This window comes from Lagenorhynchus albirostris, chromosome 18 (genome assembly GCF_949774975.1).
Source record: "Lagenorhynchus albirostris chromosome 18, mLagAlb1.1, whole genome shotgun sequence".
NCBI lineage: Eukaryota > Metazoa > Chordata > Mammalia > Artiodactyla > Delphinidae > Lagenorhynchus > Lagenorhynchus albirostris.
The window spans coordinates 75,515,596-75,532,339 of NC_083112.1; the positions used below are offsets into that span (position 1 = coordinate 75,515,596).

Below are 16,744 nucleotides of genomic sequence, written 5' to 3' on the forward strand. Positions count from 1 at the left end.
GGACAAGCAGGTATCAGAGGGAAGAAATGAGTTTGGCTTTGGACACAGTAGGTTCAGGTACCTTGATGTGCTCAGGTAAAGAAAGCTAATAACCTGCTGAATATGAGAAAATTCTGGCGGAAGAGGTATATTGGAATGTCACTAGATTGTGGTCAGGGTTGCAGAAAACCAGAGGGTGCAGCGTCAGCAAAGCCATGAGAATATGAAGCCTGTGGGAACTGCGACCAAAGGAATTTCTGCAGCAGAGAGACCCAGACAAGGAGCACAGGTTGTCTGCTGTATCTCTGTGTGAGAGAGAGATGCACAGAGGGTGCCGGGCAGAGGAAAGAGTATGTACATTGAGTTGTGGCTGAGAGTCCAGGACTTTTGAAAGATAGAATGAGAAGAGGCCAGACAAGAAGAGATGGAAGGTCAAGAGCTCCATGGCCTCCAAGGAACACTGTAAGGAGAGGCAGCACTTAACGTGGCCTGAAACCTTCCCAAGACGAGTGTAGGCGAGCAAGACACTTTGCTTAAACGTTGTATAAGGGCAGGTTCCTTATAAATTAACTCCTAGCGTGTACAGACATCGCACTTGGCAGGTGGCAATTGTGACGGCAGGAGAGGGTTTTCACGGGCACCAGCATCACACCGGGTACTGGTAACAGTTTGTGAAAGAGGTGAAGTGTCTGGGGATGCAACTGAAGTCGGAGCTTGCATCTTTCTCCTTTCGTAACATAAATCTAGGGTCACGTGTGCACTACACAGCTTTCTAGAGCAACACATGTATTATGTATTACATATAAACACAGGTTCAAAGTTAATCCGTTTTATCATTTTCACTGAAATTGATCCACTCAGCAGTCCTGTTTTTAGATGGTTTGGGGATAGTTTAAAAATGGTTTTAAATAAATCAGCCATGGGCTTCTTTTAATACCACCCAGTCAGAAGGTGTAGAAGAAGACACATCTGAAGACCAACGGGGACTTGAAAAGTGTTTTAAACGATCCAATGAATAAGAGAAAAAGTGTGCTGCTAGGTAGCACTTGTGCAGGGCACAGTGGCCTAGAGAAGAAAAGATCTTTGCTGATTTCTCCTCATGATCGCGTCTGCTCCCCGGCTTGGGTCCGATGCTGCTGAAGTAACCAGCACCTCTTTGCTGCTATGAAGTGAGTCCGTGCAAAGGTGGACAGTGAATTCCACCTCGGAGATGGTGACCACGTGCCAGCTAGACAAAAATGGCCAGTTCCCCTTAATGCATGTTCCGAACACAAATAAGAAATAAGCGACTATGAAGCTGTGCTTTCGCTTGATGTCTAATATGCGATGTGATGGTACAATCATTGGTTTTTATGTATTTCCATAAGGGGATGGTCACCAGCAAAGCAATATCCCTGAGTTATTATAAAAATAATATTAAATATTATTTAAGTGCATTTACTTTATAAATGCATATACTTCTACATAAATATTATAGATTTAATTATCTTACTATATAAAATAATATTTAAATAACCATTACAATTTTATTTCCTCCCACCTCCTCTCATTGCTTTTCTTCCTATCCTTCCTTTAGTCACTCAGCCAGCAGTAGCTTGTGGAATGTCTTCAACATAATAAATACTGTGCAGTACTTTAGGGATAAACATATGGAATGCATAGAATATTCTCCTTTGCCTCGGAAGCTAGGGAGCTCGAGGATGACAAAGGGAGTGATGCGATAGAGGAGGATGCATGCGGTGTCTAGTCCAGGCAGGTAGGTAGGTTTCCAGGGAGAGGGTTCACAAAGTCTCCTGGAGTACATGTCATTGACCCCAGGCTTGAAGACCACCTAGGATTAACCAGAAAAGAAATCAATGAACAGTTGTCCACACAAGCAGGTGCAGAAGCACAACAATAAGGATGAATTGTGCGTTCAGTAAAATTCAACGTGGCAGGAGCGCGTGATCCTGACGGCCGGGAGATGTTTAACTAGGGAAACACAAAGCCTGTAAAAAAACCTAGGACCGCATGCTGAAGGTGGGGAGTCCCCGAAAAATGCTGAGAAAAACGGTGTGAGGATTTGGAAAGACGGGCAAAGCAGGCGCAGTAGGAGACTATCGATTCCAGGAATTGAGACATCAGTAGCTGAGGCTTTACGGCGGGAACTTAATTGAGAGGAAGAGGACAGAAACTAGGGATGTTTAGGATGTGAAATGATCAATACACGTTGACGGACCTGTCTTTAGAGACGTCCAGGTTTCCGGGTGAGGAGGTGGAAAGACGGTAGATCCCACATAGGAGGATTAGGAGGGAGTGTGGAACTTGGGGTGTGCGTGGGAGATCCACACTGGCTGTCCAGGAGGCAAGGGGGCGCATTGGTGTGAAGTTCAGGAAAGTGGTTACTGTGTCCCACATACACACAATTTTAACATCAGTTTATAAGGGATGCTTACAGCCGTGCGGGTTTTGAGACGGCTCAGGGAGAAATTCCAGGAGGGGCAAGAAGCACGTGCTGAAAAGCACATGTATTGATGAGAAGGATGGAGGGGATGAAGTATATAAAGGAGGCTGAGACGTTGTGGGACAGCTTAGGGGCAGCCTCGAAGAATGGCAAGGAGACTGTTTCAAGGAGGAAGGAGTCAGTGGTTTCATATGCCACAGAAAGGTCAAGTTATATGAAAACAGAAAGGATCGCAGGAGAAAAAAGCCCTGAAATGCAGCCATTGGATTTGACAGTAGAGAATTTGTTAGCTATCTTGACATATGAGGTTTCGATAAAATGATGGGCACAAAAATGGAAAGTGGATTGCAGAGGTTGGAGAGTATATTGGGATGAAGAAGAGAATTGGATTTGATTATTGTTCCAGTGCTAACCCACCCCTTGCTAATTCTCAGTTACCACATCACATTGTGGTAAAACACAACTTTCTAAAGGGGAAAATCATGACTGTCATACAAATGTGTTACGAACACCTCTCAAAGATTTTATTCAGTTCCTTAGGTAAAGAGGAGACTAATAAGGTGCTACAACCAGATCTGATTTACAAGTGAAGAATTTATTTACAGAGATTATATTCTCTAGGGGCAAAGTTTATTTACCCCGCCATGACGAACGTCCTTTGTGTTGCTTTGGATAGAAACTGTCTGCATGTCATCAGTTTCTGTAGTTTAAGTTCTATCACAGCAGAGCTGCAAAACAGCTGAGTTTAAAGCAATCAAAGATTATACCTCTATAGAATTCGGTAATCCCCAAGGGTCCACTGGACAATGCCCAGAATTCTTTTGAGAGGACATGCAAAGGCAAGACCATAGCTTGTTCACCATTTTCCCCAGTATCCAGCAAAGTGTCGTACACACATTAATCTTAATGGTAATTGTCAAGAGAAGTGATAGAAAAGCTAGAGATGATTAGAACCAGAGCTTTTAAGTGTGTGCAATGCCAAAGGTGTATATGTGTTACTGGACATGAAGAGACAGAGCATTTTGCATATTATTAATTCCTCTAGGGTTCTAGTCAATCCTAACTTTAATCATGCCTTCTCTGAATTAAAACTTTCATTAGAGGCATCAGTACCTAATGGTGAGTGATATACTTAAATTTCCAAGATATCTCAAATAGCACGCATCTTACATCATTTGGACTTCTCCAGCCAATATTTTCAAATAGTAATAATAAGTAATCAATATTTAATATGACAATTATGTGCACATTTTATTTTCCCTCAAAATATGGGTGTACTGGGTTCTAATTCAAAAATGTTAGTGACCCTTCACTATTTGTTATATCATTCAAGAGTAACATTACCTGTATTTAAAGTGTCTCATTAAAAGAGAAAAAAAAATAGAAGTTAAATTTTTCCTTTTGATCCTATGTTCTTAAAAACGTTCATTCCTTGCATTTCTTGGCTGGATGACAACTCAGTTAACTGACATTAGAATTTACTGCTGCTAATTTTCCATGACTCACCACAATACAAATGTCAATTTTGTCTTTTTTTTCAGTTTCCCTTTTTCTTTTTTTAATTTTCATATAATTTTTAAAGTTTACTTTCCATTTGCAGTTATTACAAAATATTGGCAATATTCCCTGCGCTGTACAATACATCCTTGAGCCTATCTTATACCCAATAGTTTATACCTCCCCTTTCCCCATGCCTGCATTGACCCTTCCCCCCCCCCCGGTAAGGGTTTGTTCTCTATATCTTTGAATTTGCTTCTTTTTTGTTATATTCAGTAGTTTGTTGCATTTTTTAGATTCCACATGTAAGTGATATCATATGGTACTTGTCTTCCTCTGTCTAACATTTTACTCAGCACAGTGCTTTCCAAATCCATCCATGTTACCGCAAATGGCAAAATTTCATTCTTTCTTGTGACTTAGTAATATTCCATTGTGTGTATGTACCACATCTTCTTTCTCCATGCATCTATCGGTGGACACTAGGGTTGTTTCCATGTCTTTGCAATTGTAAACAGTGCTTGTCTGAACATTGGGGTGCATGTATCTTTTCAAATTAATGGTTTTGTGTTTTTTGGATATATATACCCAGGAGTGGAACTGCTGGGTCATATGGTAGTTCTGTTTTTAGTTTTCTGAGAAACTTCCATACTGTTTTCCATAGTGGCTGCACCAATTTACATTCCCACCAACAGTGCACAAGGGTTCCCTTTCCTCTGCATCCTCACCAACGTTTGTTATTTGTAGACTTTTTGCTGCTAGCGATTCTGACAGATGTGAGGTGATGCCTCCTTGTGGTTCTGATTTGCATTTCCCTGTTGATTAGCAATGTTGAGCATCTTTTCACGTGCCTGTTGCCCATCTGCATTTCCTCTTTGGAAAAATGGAAGTACCAGATGACGGTATTTTAAATTAATGCTTTTTGTGTGGTATTCACATACAATGGAATATATTATTCAGCCTTAAAAATGAAGGAAGTTCTGCCTTTTGTGCGAACATGGATGAACCTGGAGGACATGATGCTAAGTGAAATAAGCCAGACACAAAAAGACAAATACTGTATGATCTCACTTATATGTGGCTCTAAAACAGTCAAAACCATAGCAACAGGGAGTGGAAGGGTGGTTTCCAGGGGGTGGGGGGGAGGGGAAGACAAGGAGGTGGGGATCAAAGAGTACAAAGTTTCAGTTCTGCAAGATGAGTAAGTCCTAGAGGTCCACTGTACAGCATTGTGTCTATAGTTATCAGTACTGTATTGTTATCTTAAGAATTTGCTAAGAGGGTAAATCTTACGTAAGTGTTCTTATCACAGATAAATAAGTAAATAACTAAAAATAAAGAAGGCAGAAGGAAACTTCTGGAGGTGATAGTTATGTTTACGGCATTGATAGTGGTGATGGTTTCACAGAGGTACAGTTATTTCCAAACTCATCCACTTGAATGCTTAAATATGGACACACCTCCATAAAGCATTTTTTAAAATAATGAATACTTTCCAAAATTAACAAACATTATTGGATTCAGATACTGAACCCCAACTCTTCATTCAGCTCTTGTCACACATTTTCAGAAGTAGACATTCTAAAGAAAATTTCATCACTGTGCAAATCGGGAGATCTAGTTTCAGTGCCAGGCTCTTCCCTCAGAGCTCATCATAATTTCATTCTTCTTCATGATCTGCTAACCAACTCTAATAACAGTGATATTCAGAATAGCAGGTTCCTATGGTTGTAAGTAACTCAATTCAATATCTGAAATCGACATAAATGTATTGAAATCATAAAATAACTGGCATTAGCCACCAGTCTTCATAAAATTTTTTAGCCATTTACCTGGAGAAGAAGTGTCTTCTGTGTTTAGTAAGGAGAGAAAACACTGGAACAACAAATTTTTCCAACAAATACATCAACCTGCCTTGGTTTCCTGTTCCTACTCAAAGACAGGAGGTCAGACTAACCTCAGGGGGTATTTGGTTAGGGAGCAAATTGCTTTAGGAACAGGATAATGTTACTGAAACCACAAAGCTTAGAGAGGGCTCTCATTTAGGCTTAAACAACAAATGAACAGCTGTTCTTTTCAGTTTAAGGAAACAAGCTGTTCTGGTACCTGAAGAATACAGGCTATGGCTCAGCCAGTAAATTCTGCAAAGTGTGGAGGGGGCAGGGTGGAGCACGTCAGCTTCAACGTCCTCACCGACTGCGCTAAGCATCCTCTTGGGCATGTGTAACGGGATCTGAAAACAGCAGCATTGGGTCCTTCTCCTGCAACCCTTAGCTCAGCTCCATCGCAGATTCAGTCCCCCGAGAGGGCCCAACCTTGAAATGTCCCCACAGTAGGTGGCCCTGCAGTGCCGTACATGCAGGGATGGGATTTCTGTGTGTAAACCTATCCTCCGGCCCGATTAGAAGCAAGTACACCCCTGGCCAAGAAACAGGTCACCTGCTGCAAAGGCTGCTCAGGAAATGGAACTCTGTGTATATTTCACACCAGGACACTTTCAATTGAGTGTTTCACTTCCATACATTTACTGAATAATTCGAACGTTCTTCCGTTGTACAATTAAAATGAAATGGTGGGACGGGCTTGAAGTAAGAGAACTTGAGAGCACTGTCATGTAAATTCTAGGCAGGTGCGCTGAATCCATTTTTTTTATCTGCAGAGTGGCACTGGCTAACCCCAGGAGCCAAGGTAGAATTTCGCGTTCTTTTTTATTAACTCAGCTCCCGTATTGTCTGGGATGAGAGCCTCCGGCTTAATTACATGAAGTGCCTGAATGAATGCCACACAATTAAGGCCGCATCCCCGGGCGGTCTGCTTGGCCGCGGGCTCCGGAGTGAGATGCTTCCGAGGAAGGGACCATATGGCGTGAGTGGATTCGTTTTGGTTGTGTGGTCCTCGGCACCCACCGCCTTCACCGTGCCGGCAGCTCCCAGGCTGCAGCCGGTTGGCACGTTAGCGGTCACAGCCGAGGGAAACAGCACACCTTCGGTAGAGCTCACACAGAATCATCCCGGGGGTTTTCAGATGAAGGCTAAAAGGGCTTCTCCAGGGCCTCTCAGCTGGCCCAGGAAGTAGGGTCCAGGATTCCCCTCACTCTTTTTGTTTTTGTTTTTGTTTTTGCGGTACGCGGGCCTCTCACTGCTGTGGCCTCTCCCGTTGCGGAGCACAGGCTCCGGACGCGCAGGCTCAGCGGCCATGGCTCACGGGCCCAGCCGCTCCGCGGCATGTGGGATCTTCCCGGACCGGGGCACGAACCCGCGTCCCCTGCATCGGCAGGCGGACTCTCAACCACTGCGCCACCAGGGAAGCCCCCCCCCTCACTCTTCTGTATTATCTCCTTTCTCTTGTGTCTGCATCTCCACCAGCAGTGATGTAAAAGCCAGGCACTGAGTTTGAATTTTGGATGCTGTGTTTTAGAGTTGTAACAGATAAACGCCTAATAAATGTGGCTGTGATGACAGTAAATAATAGCATAATAATGGCATCAAAATAACAGTAACAAAAGCAACACACACACACCCAGCATAATGAGGGAGGAGGAGAAGGAGACAGAGAAGGGGAATATCATCTTGCCATAGGAGGCTTGGAATTCAGGGCAGTAGCATGGGGTCCTTCTCTTTACATTTCCTGTTTTATTAATAGTCCTCATTTATACATTAATCTGTATGACGGTTGCCTTCATCCTTTCAGGCTCAAAAACAAAAGGGGCAAGTATCTGTGTTTGTCCCATCTCTCGCACACATTTAGTAGGAGACATATTAGACTCAGAATTCTATACCCTAGACTAAGAACCTAGCTTTGCTGTAACTTTTTGCAGTTATCATGTAATCTCTGTAAATGTCATTCTGCGGGTGCTGTGAGAATTCAGTGATGATACGGACTGATCCATCATCATACCTGGAATCTGTAGGCACTGGATAACTCTTCCCTGGTGTTTCTCCCTTCCTTCCATCTCTCTCTCCCCACCTTGCTTCTCCCCTGACCCATTCTGAACTCCAGAGAATTGCATGTAGAAGTTAGGGATGGCCCTCGCCAAGCTAGTCCCCCAGCCTCGGACAGAACTGTCATGTGGGCGTGCAGCTCTGGGGTGACATCAATGGGGCAGCTCTTCCACCACTACCGCCCACCTTTCCCCCACCCCCCACCGCCGGCAACTTTTCCCAAGGACTCTGCTCCTAGGGGCCTCTTGAACCAGGAAACCCATGGGAATGTGAATAGCCACAGTGCCTTTGAATGGTGTAACCATTTTCTAAAGATGACAGCAGCCTAGTTACCATCATTTGGGAAGAGAAGAGAACTGAGTCTTGCACAGTGGCGTGAGCAGTAGGTCTGGAATTGTCAGAGTAACGATGGAAAGACTTTTCCCCTTAATAGAGTCACATGTAGATCCTGAGGGGCTTAATGGTAGTCCCAACAGATGCAGAAGGAAACTCAAGACCAAATTCCAGTTCTGAACACTCCAGGAGACCCCAAGGCCATGGCAAAAGACAGCGAACGTCCCCTTCCAGTTCTTCCTGTAAATATACAGGGAAAGGGCGTGCCTACTGGGGAGGGGATGTAGGTGAACCCGCTGGAAACTGTGTCAGGCTGACGAGGGCACAGCAGGTGCAGAGAGATGTTGGGGGGGCAGACGGGCAGGTGCCTGTGATGAAGACTCCACGTGGTCCTCTGAGCAACTCAGGCTTTGCTCTGCCGCGGAGGAGATGGGCGTGGCGGGTGGAGCAGAGCCCGCCCATCACAGGACCGTCAGCTCCGGGGGCTAACACCCAGACCCACCGACAGCCCTAGCTGGGATTTCTAAACCTTAAGACTCACGGAAGAAGACAAAGAATAGGTAACACTTAACACAATGGATTTTTGTGTGAGCTAGAGGATTTTGGACTTTTTGCTTTCGCATCCTTTTCTTTAAAAGGAAAGGAAAGGGATCCTCTTTAGTTGAAAAGCACTTGTGCAAATCCTCTCTCTCTGTGTCTCATTTCTCCTTCCTGTCCTCCCCCCAACCTCCACGTTGAAATAGATTCTATTTCTCTCTCAAGCCCACTTGTACTCCTGCTTCTTCGTACTTCTCAGCGTCTTCATGACGTATGTCAGTCCCGTTGCTAGGCGGCTGTTACGCTCAACCCACCACTCAGCATCCTGAATGCTGGAAATTGGCCCCAGATAGCTAGAAAATCACCCTTCTGCACCTGCACTGCGTTTACCCTGAGAGCAGGAATATGAACAGTACAATGACAATCCAGGCAAGTTTGCGGAAGGGGTAAAATGCATCCCCGTTTAACCATAGCCAGACGGCTACGTTCGTGCTACACGCCAGGCAGACAAACCACCCAGGGCCCTGTGGGAAAATTTCAAGGGAATGGTTAGAGAAGAAACTGTGTCCTCATCCTATCAGAACTAAACCTTAATGAGCGAGATAACCTGGAGGAAAACAAATACACAAAAATTAGCATGGATAGAATGTAGGACTCGTAGATTTCTACAAGTGTTGCCCATGCTGTCTGAACATTCTTCCTTGCCGCTGAAAAGCAAAACACCCCCAAAACTTTGCTTGATTCTATTTCATGCTGAAGCTGATGACCTTTTCTTTATTTATGCCATGAACCACGAGAGCCCGGTCCTCGGGCTTCTCCACCATCTGCTAATGTCTTGGATCCGTAGGATTCTGGTTTCTTCTGGACGTTGCCTCAAGTCCTCCATCACAAATCCAGCAGCCCCTTGTCAGTGCTGACATGCTCGCACCTCTCCACGAGGGTTAGTGCTGTGGACCCCATCTCACACCCTGCCTTCCCCGGGCTGCTCTGAAATCACACAGTCCCCGCCCCACCTGCCCCTCCCCCCCTCCTGCACCTGCCTTCACCTGCTGTCCCTCTCCATGCTTCCTCCGACGGAGAGTTGCCTCCATGCTCCATCTTCCTCTTTCTGTGGATTATCCAGGCCTGTCTCAGGTAGAAGGAGGTTAACGGGAATCCTCAAGCATTCTTTTGTTGTTATCAAATAAGTAATTAAAATATGTCCCTAATAAGAGAAATGTCATCAGGTCTTGGTTTTCTTATTTCAGTTTCTTATTTCTTGGTTTTCTTGTTTAAGTGGTTTCGGGATTGAAACTGTCACGACATAATTTTCTTTGAGAATGAAGTCCATATTCAGCAAACAGAAACAATTTCAGAGAAATTGCATCTAAGTTTTTTTTTTAAAAGCACTAGCTTAATGTATATCCCTTGCATCTTTCTAAGGCAATGATTCTACAATTTCATGATAGTCAACTAAGAGTCACTACAATGTTTAACCAGACGTCTACGGTCACTGCATAAGCCCCCTTTTTTTTTTTGTCTCTGGGACCATGAGGGATAGAATGTCAAGGTTCTCCTTGAAACTAGAAGGAACAACCACTTTTGAAAAGAGGAATATTTATTTCATCACTTTCCTTAGGTTCTATTGTACTTTACATTTCTTAATTGTTAGCTTTTTCTCTGCTACTTCAACTTCAATCTACCCATCTTAGAATACAGAGACCCCAAAATGAAAAGGACCAGTAATGTGGTTCTTTCACTTATAATTTTGTAAGGTGTGGTCATGTCTGTTATTCTTCTATTGTCATCATATTCTTGATTCTGTGAGTGCATTGAGGAGAGGTTTCATGAATCCTTGATGTAGAAAGAGCACTTAATGACGAGTGTGTGTGTTATAGAATTTTTCAGTAACCATGATGGGACTTGCTGGGAAACCCCACACTTATATACTGGCAACTTAGGATGTAGACTGGCAGGAAGGGGAGGATGAAAGTCGTCAGAGACACGTTCCCAAGAGAAGTGAGGCAAATGGAGCGTCTAACACAGTTATAGGTTTCAACTGTGTTACCCCGAGTAACAGAGAACCCTGAGTATTCAGAACCGTAATGGAAAGAGGACCAGTTTCCCACATGGTAAGTACTGTCCTGTTCGGTCAGACAGAAGGTCGTGACAGAGAAGAGACTGACCCCGGCTGAGGAATTGACAACCAGGGAGGCACTAGGTCTGGTTCGGGGGTGTTGGTGACATTGGTCTACACCTCCTTTGGGAGTTTCACCTCCACTCCCCGTTTCTGGTTCTCCTGAGTTGCACTGACCGTTTCCTTCGGTTTATGCAGCATTGGCCCAGGGAAATAACTACTCTTCCCAGACTACTCCATCTCAGTAAATGTCAACGTCATCCTCAGTCTCCTAGGTCAAGAAATGACGTCATGCTCTCTTCCCTTCACATCCACATCAGTGCACTGGGAAATCCTATTGGATCTGCCTCAAATATGGACAGAGTTCAACCAATTCCTACCATTCCTGTTGCTTCCATCCTGGGCTGTGGGAAGAGCGTACAGAGGGTCTCCCCAGCCCCCCACTTGTTCCCTCTGCCTGCTCTCAGCCTCACAGCTGTGACGATTCTTTAAATGTCAAGTGATGTGACTCGTCTGCTCAAAGCCTTGCTCCCCGGGACTCTCAGAGTCAAAGCCAAAGTCCGTGGCATCACCGGTGGGGTCTTCGTCCTCACCCTGTGTGGATACCTCTGTGGGTCCATCTCCTCCATCTTTCCTCCCTCTTTTCTGCTCCAGCCATGCCTGCTTCCTTGATTCCCTAAGCAGGTACCATCCCCCCCCCAGGCTTCCAGACCCCATGCCCTCAATTTGGATCCCTGTTCCCCAGAGAGAGCCATGCCTCCTTCCTCACCAGCAGGTATCTGCTCACCCTGAAACCTTCGCTGCTCTATTTTTCTCCATCTCTCTTGTCATATCTGACATCCGTCCTCATTTCCATTTCTATTATCTCTCTCTCCATCATGGGATGTAAGGGGTATAAGGGTCTGTTTTGTTTCCTGCTGCATTCCCAGTATCTGTTTTGTGCTCAGTCAGTATTGGTTGATTGATTGAATGAGCCCGAGTGAATGAGCCACATGACCCAGATTCTGGACGTGGAACTAGGTGCCAGTCACGCCCCTCACGCCAAACCAGGATGAGACAAGAGTGAGTCAGCCGGGAGAGGCAACACTGACTTCTCAGAGTCGGCTGGTTTATCTGGGATGCAGGGCAGGTGTCACCCTGAGGATAGGGAATCTTCAGTGGATGGAGGTGACCACCTCTTGGGCAACAGAGGCCAGGAGGGTGTGGGGAACGAGAGCAAAGAAGTCCCTTCTCCAGTCACACCAGCACTCTCAGGACCATGTGCAGCTCCAGGCTCGGGCTGGTTATTTCCATTTGGTCTGAAATTGAAGTTTCTATGAGATCATGCTTCAGTGCAGTGATGGGCCCGTGACACCACCCAGAGATGACACTCACATTCCAAAAGACAAGATGTTTTTAATTACACTAAAATAGAGTACCTCACCCTGTCTAAGATGACGTTTTTGTCTTTTCGGTTGAAATGTCAGAATTATACCATTTTAGGTGTCAAAAGAACAATATAAAATGAGAAAAAAAGGCACCAAGTGTTAAGGTTTTTTGTTCTGACTTGTTAATACTGTATTCAGATACTTGAATTATGTCAATTCACTTCTTGGTGATAATTAGCAAAGTTCCAGAATGAGACAATTATAAAAGAATGAGAAGATAATTTGAGTGATTTCATTGCATTGTGTGACTCTGGGTAAGTGGTGGAAACGCGCTGATTTTCCTGAGTGTTTGAATGAGTCTGTATGTCATTATGAGTTTAGTTTACTGCTAAAGAAAAGCTCAGTCACCCAAAGGTCAGAGAACCAAGAGCTCTCATCTCTGCATGTCCCGTATGCTGATGGTTACTGTGCGTTTGGGACTTTGGTGCTCAAGCTCGTCTTTCACTCTGGAACTATCTGGGGCCGGGGCTGCTTCCTTCCCGCCTCAGCCGGAGCGATGGTGGTGGAGACATTGCCTCAGGAGTCAGGCTGCCCCAGGTTCAATCCCAGACCCTTCCACCATCTGTGTCAGGTCCCTAGGGCTGCCCTCACAAAGCACCACAAACCGGGGTGCTGCGAACAACGCAGACGTACTTCTCACAGTTCTGGAGGCCGCAAGTCCAAAATCAGGGCATCGCTGGGCCCTGACCCCCTGAGACTCTGGGTGCACTCCTTCCTTGCCTCTCTGGGCTTCAGGTGGTGGCCCCGCAGTCCTTACAGCTGCGTCACCTCCCTCCCCACCTCCATCATCACGTGGCGTCCTCCCTGTGTCTCTGTGTTTACGTGACATTTTCTCTTCTTATAAGGACACCAGTCCTGTGGGATTAAGGCCCACCCTACAGACCTCCTCTTAACTGCATTACATCTTCGAAGACCCTATTCCCAAGTCAGGTCACGCTTCTTTTGGGGAGACACAATTCAACATCATCTGTGTGAACTTGGGCAAGTGACTTTATTTCTGTGACCGTCAACTTCTCACCATCAAAAGGAGATTATCGTCCATGCCCCCTGCGTCTTGGAGGAGTGTGCGAAGCGACTAATGAAAAGTCCCCTGCATTCATTCGGTGCTCGAGAAGTGTCATTCCCCATCCTCCACTCTCCCAGCCCAATTTCTTCATGTATGCATACTTTCTACACGCATAGGCAATGGAGCAGACACCATGGGATGTGCAGAGATGACCCCGAGCCCTGGGGAAGCTCGCACACTTTGAGGACAGATACAAATTAAATTAATGATTACAACAGAACCTAGAACTTGGGTCGCACACACGTGCGGTACTGAGAGAGGGGAAGATTACCTGCTCAGCGCTTTGCCAAGGGCCTCACAGCAAGTTTGCTGCAAAGCTGGACCTGAATCTTGGTTTAGATCCCCAATCCAGTTTCTCTCCTATTCACATACATTGCACGGTTATGTCAGTTATCACCTTTGAACCACTTAAACATTATAACACATAATCCCTGTTTGCCCACTGATGCTCCGATGTCATGTACCAGCATCTTTTGGGGATGCCCATCACCTTCAGGTGGTCCCTCCACTGCCCCCGTACACTCTCCTCCCAGTTCCCGGCCTTCCGCACGCTGCAGAGTAGAAAATCATATTCTTGCCTCTTATCAAAAAAAAAAAAAATCACTGAATACTTCCATCATCTATAGATCATTTGAGACCATTCAATGTGCTCAAAACGATGAGCAAGATTCTTCAGAGCCGTGCCTCTAGCACTACAATTCCTGTTCAGTCTCTGTTGCTTGCTATTTTTACCCCCTCCTGTACCCTGAGTTGATACATGAGCGAAAATCTATGTGTGAGAAGGGAGGGTGTTGCTGATGCGGCCGTATTTATTTTGTCTGACTCACGCGAGCAATATCATGACAATTCTCAATCCAGGACAAATAATACGGTAAGTTTTCAGTGACAGTATGCTAAAAGGATTTTAGAGGGGAAATGAAAGTCTGCTACTGAAAAAGTCACACAGGTGTATTTTCTCAGGATTCATGTTATACCCCAGACCCACAGTTCCTGCCGCGCTTCCCCCTCCAACCTCGCTTCTCTACCTCACTTGCAGAGATAAAGATGTGCGGTGGCCGCCAGTGGGACGCGTCCAGCCCTCTCAGTGCTCGGCTGGATGGGGGTGGTGAACCGGGTGTGTAGGCGACACACCGCCTTCCTTAGATGTCCTCAGGAAACAAAGGACTCATTTGAGAAGATGCCAAATTTGCTGCAACAAACTTTAGATGAAAAGCTGAGATATTTTACAGAAAATAACAGAAAACTTAGGTGATTTAATTATCACCTTTGAGTTCCCAGGGCAGCCCAACGTGAGGATCATAAACACACCAGATGCAGTTAGATTTTTTTCTCATTTCTCCTGTCTCTCTCCTTCCCCCTCTTCCTCCCCCTCCCCTTCCTCCCCTCCCCCTCTTCCTCCCCCTCCCCTCTTCCTCCCCCTCCTCCTCCCCCTCCCCTTCTTCCTCCCCCTCCTCCTCCCCCTCCCCCTCCCCCTCCCCTTCTTCCTTCCCCTCCCCCCGTTCCTCCCCCTCCCCCTCCTGCTCTTCCCCCTTCTCCTCCTCCTCCTAATGTTGTTTGGCTTCCATGTCAGGCTAAATGCCATAAGTGCAAATGAAAATTTCACATAGATTTTTTTTTAATGGGTCATATAATTTTGAAAGGCATTTTTTTTGGAAACCCATAGGAAAACTTTATATAGTCATGAATTTCAGCCAAAGAGCGAAATTTAATTATTCTGAGGAACTTTCCAAAAATAAATTGTCCTTCTTTTAAAATACTCAGTATCTACTCCATGGGGAGGAAGCTTCTCTACCTCTCACTTAAATAAAACTTTTGGGTGTTCTGGTGTCCCTTCATTATAGATACTAACTACCTCTAGATTCACTCTCAAACACTAACAAAGAATGTGGGAATACCTTAAAAGGTGTATTTTAAGAGTATTCTACAAATTTAAATGAGAACTAATAGATTCATATTCTTCCTCTTCGAAGTTTCATTTGATAAATGGTTTGCATCACTCCTGATAATATTAAACATACATTACAGGATTGAGAGATATATTTGGTTCCTTTTAAGATCATTTTCCTTGTAAAGGACAAGGGCTGTTTCCTAGTGGTCCAATGTAATGCACAATGGATGGAGATTTGGGGGCACGTAGGATAAAGTAAGAATGGGAAAAGTCTAAGAAACAGGGTAACAAAGGCAACCCTGTTGAAGATAATCCTTTGATGACCAATTCAGTCATGGCTTTCCTGTCCCCACTGCTTTTTGCAGGTATAAGCCCTTGGCCGAGACCCTCCCGGACGACAAGAGGATGCTGCCGGCCGAGGAGAGATGCCGGCTGGCTCTGCAGCAGTGCCCGTTACCAGGCTGGCAGGTGAGTGATCTACAAGCTCCTACCAGAGCAGTTGGGGTTTCCAGTAGCGGGGCCGAGTCCCCACGGGGAGCTGCCCCAGTCTCACTGGCAAAAACAAATTGCTGTGACGTGTTTGGCCAAGAGAGATGCTAAGTGTAGTCCCTGGAAACATATCAGTCCTTCTGACTCACCGGTTTCATCGGCAAATGCAGGATGCAGGAAGCTCGGAGCCTCTGTTTATAGTGCGGGGAGAAGTCCGGAAGCCCCACTAAGTTTGCCCACATCCCAGACCCCAGTGCTGGTGCCAGAGCTTTCTGGAGCATCTGAAAGGGAGCAGAAGTCGGAGGGACCAAAACGGGGGGGATTGGAAGAGCTCAGGGGTCTGCTGGAGGGATAGCCAGGCTCCCAGAAGGAGGAAGGAACAGGAGACAGAAGAGCAGGGAGATGTTCCCCACGAACACAAGGGCACAGTTTGGATTCTGTTTAATCCCTGAAGCAACTCAGAATGCCACCGTGACTAGGGTTAGGAAGAGAAAGAGGAATTTGAAAAGTAAAAGGACTGAGAAGGTAATGTTAGAGCAATAACAGGAAATAGAATAGAGTCCACCACACCAGGAATTATTGCAGGTTCCTAGATATAAAACATCTGCAAGTGCATTGGTGGCAAAGAGCTTGGTGGCCAATAGCTTTGGCAAAACATAACCATTACTGGAGACATAAATCTCATTTTCTAAAAATGAGAGGGAGATAGAACATCTTCAAGTGAAAATGCGTGATAGTTGATGAGGCCAGAAAAGAGTACTTCAGTGCAGAAATGACATGAAGAGAAGGTTCAGAATTGCTGACGTGTCTGAAAGCGGCCCCGTGTGGGTAAGACAGGTATTGAATCCTGGATTGACACTAACACCCTTATCCGTCTACGACGAAGAACTAAGAACCTCGCATTTTAGCATCGATGAGTAAACGTTTTCATCGTCTGTGCCACCCAACCTCTTTCTTTATTATCCTGTCCCCTGTTCTTTCCTTTTTTTACCTAATAATGGAGTTGAGCTTCAAATAGCGGTCTGAAG

The 16,744-nt window shown here is 45.3% G+C and overlaps 1 protein-coding gene across 1 annotated transcript in view; it reads left to right on the forward strand.

Annotated features, from left to right (window-relative positions):
- The window catches only part of MYO16 (myosin XVI), a 427,643-nt gene that overhangs the window by 321,599 nt on the left and 89,300 nt on the right, over positions 1–16,744 (forward strand). The window contains exon 28 of the mRNA XM_060128880.1: positions 15,593–15,695. Coding sequence (XP_059984863.1) covers positions 15,593–15,695 — 103 coding nt within the window. The remainder of the gene's footprint in view (positions 1–15,592; positions 15,696–16,744) is intronic.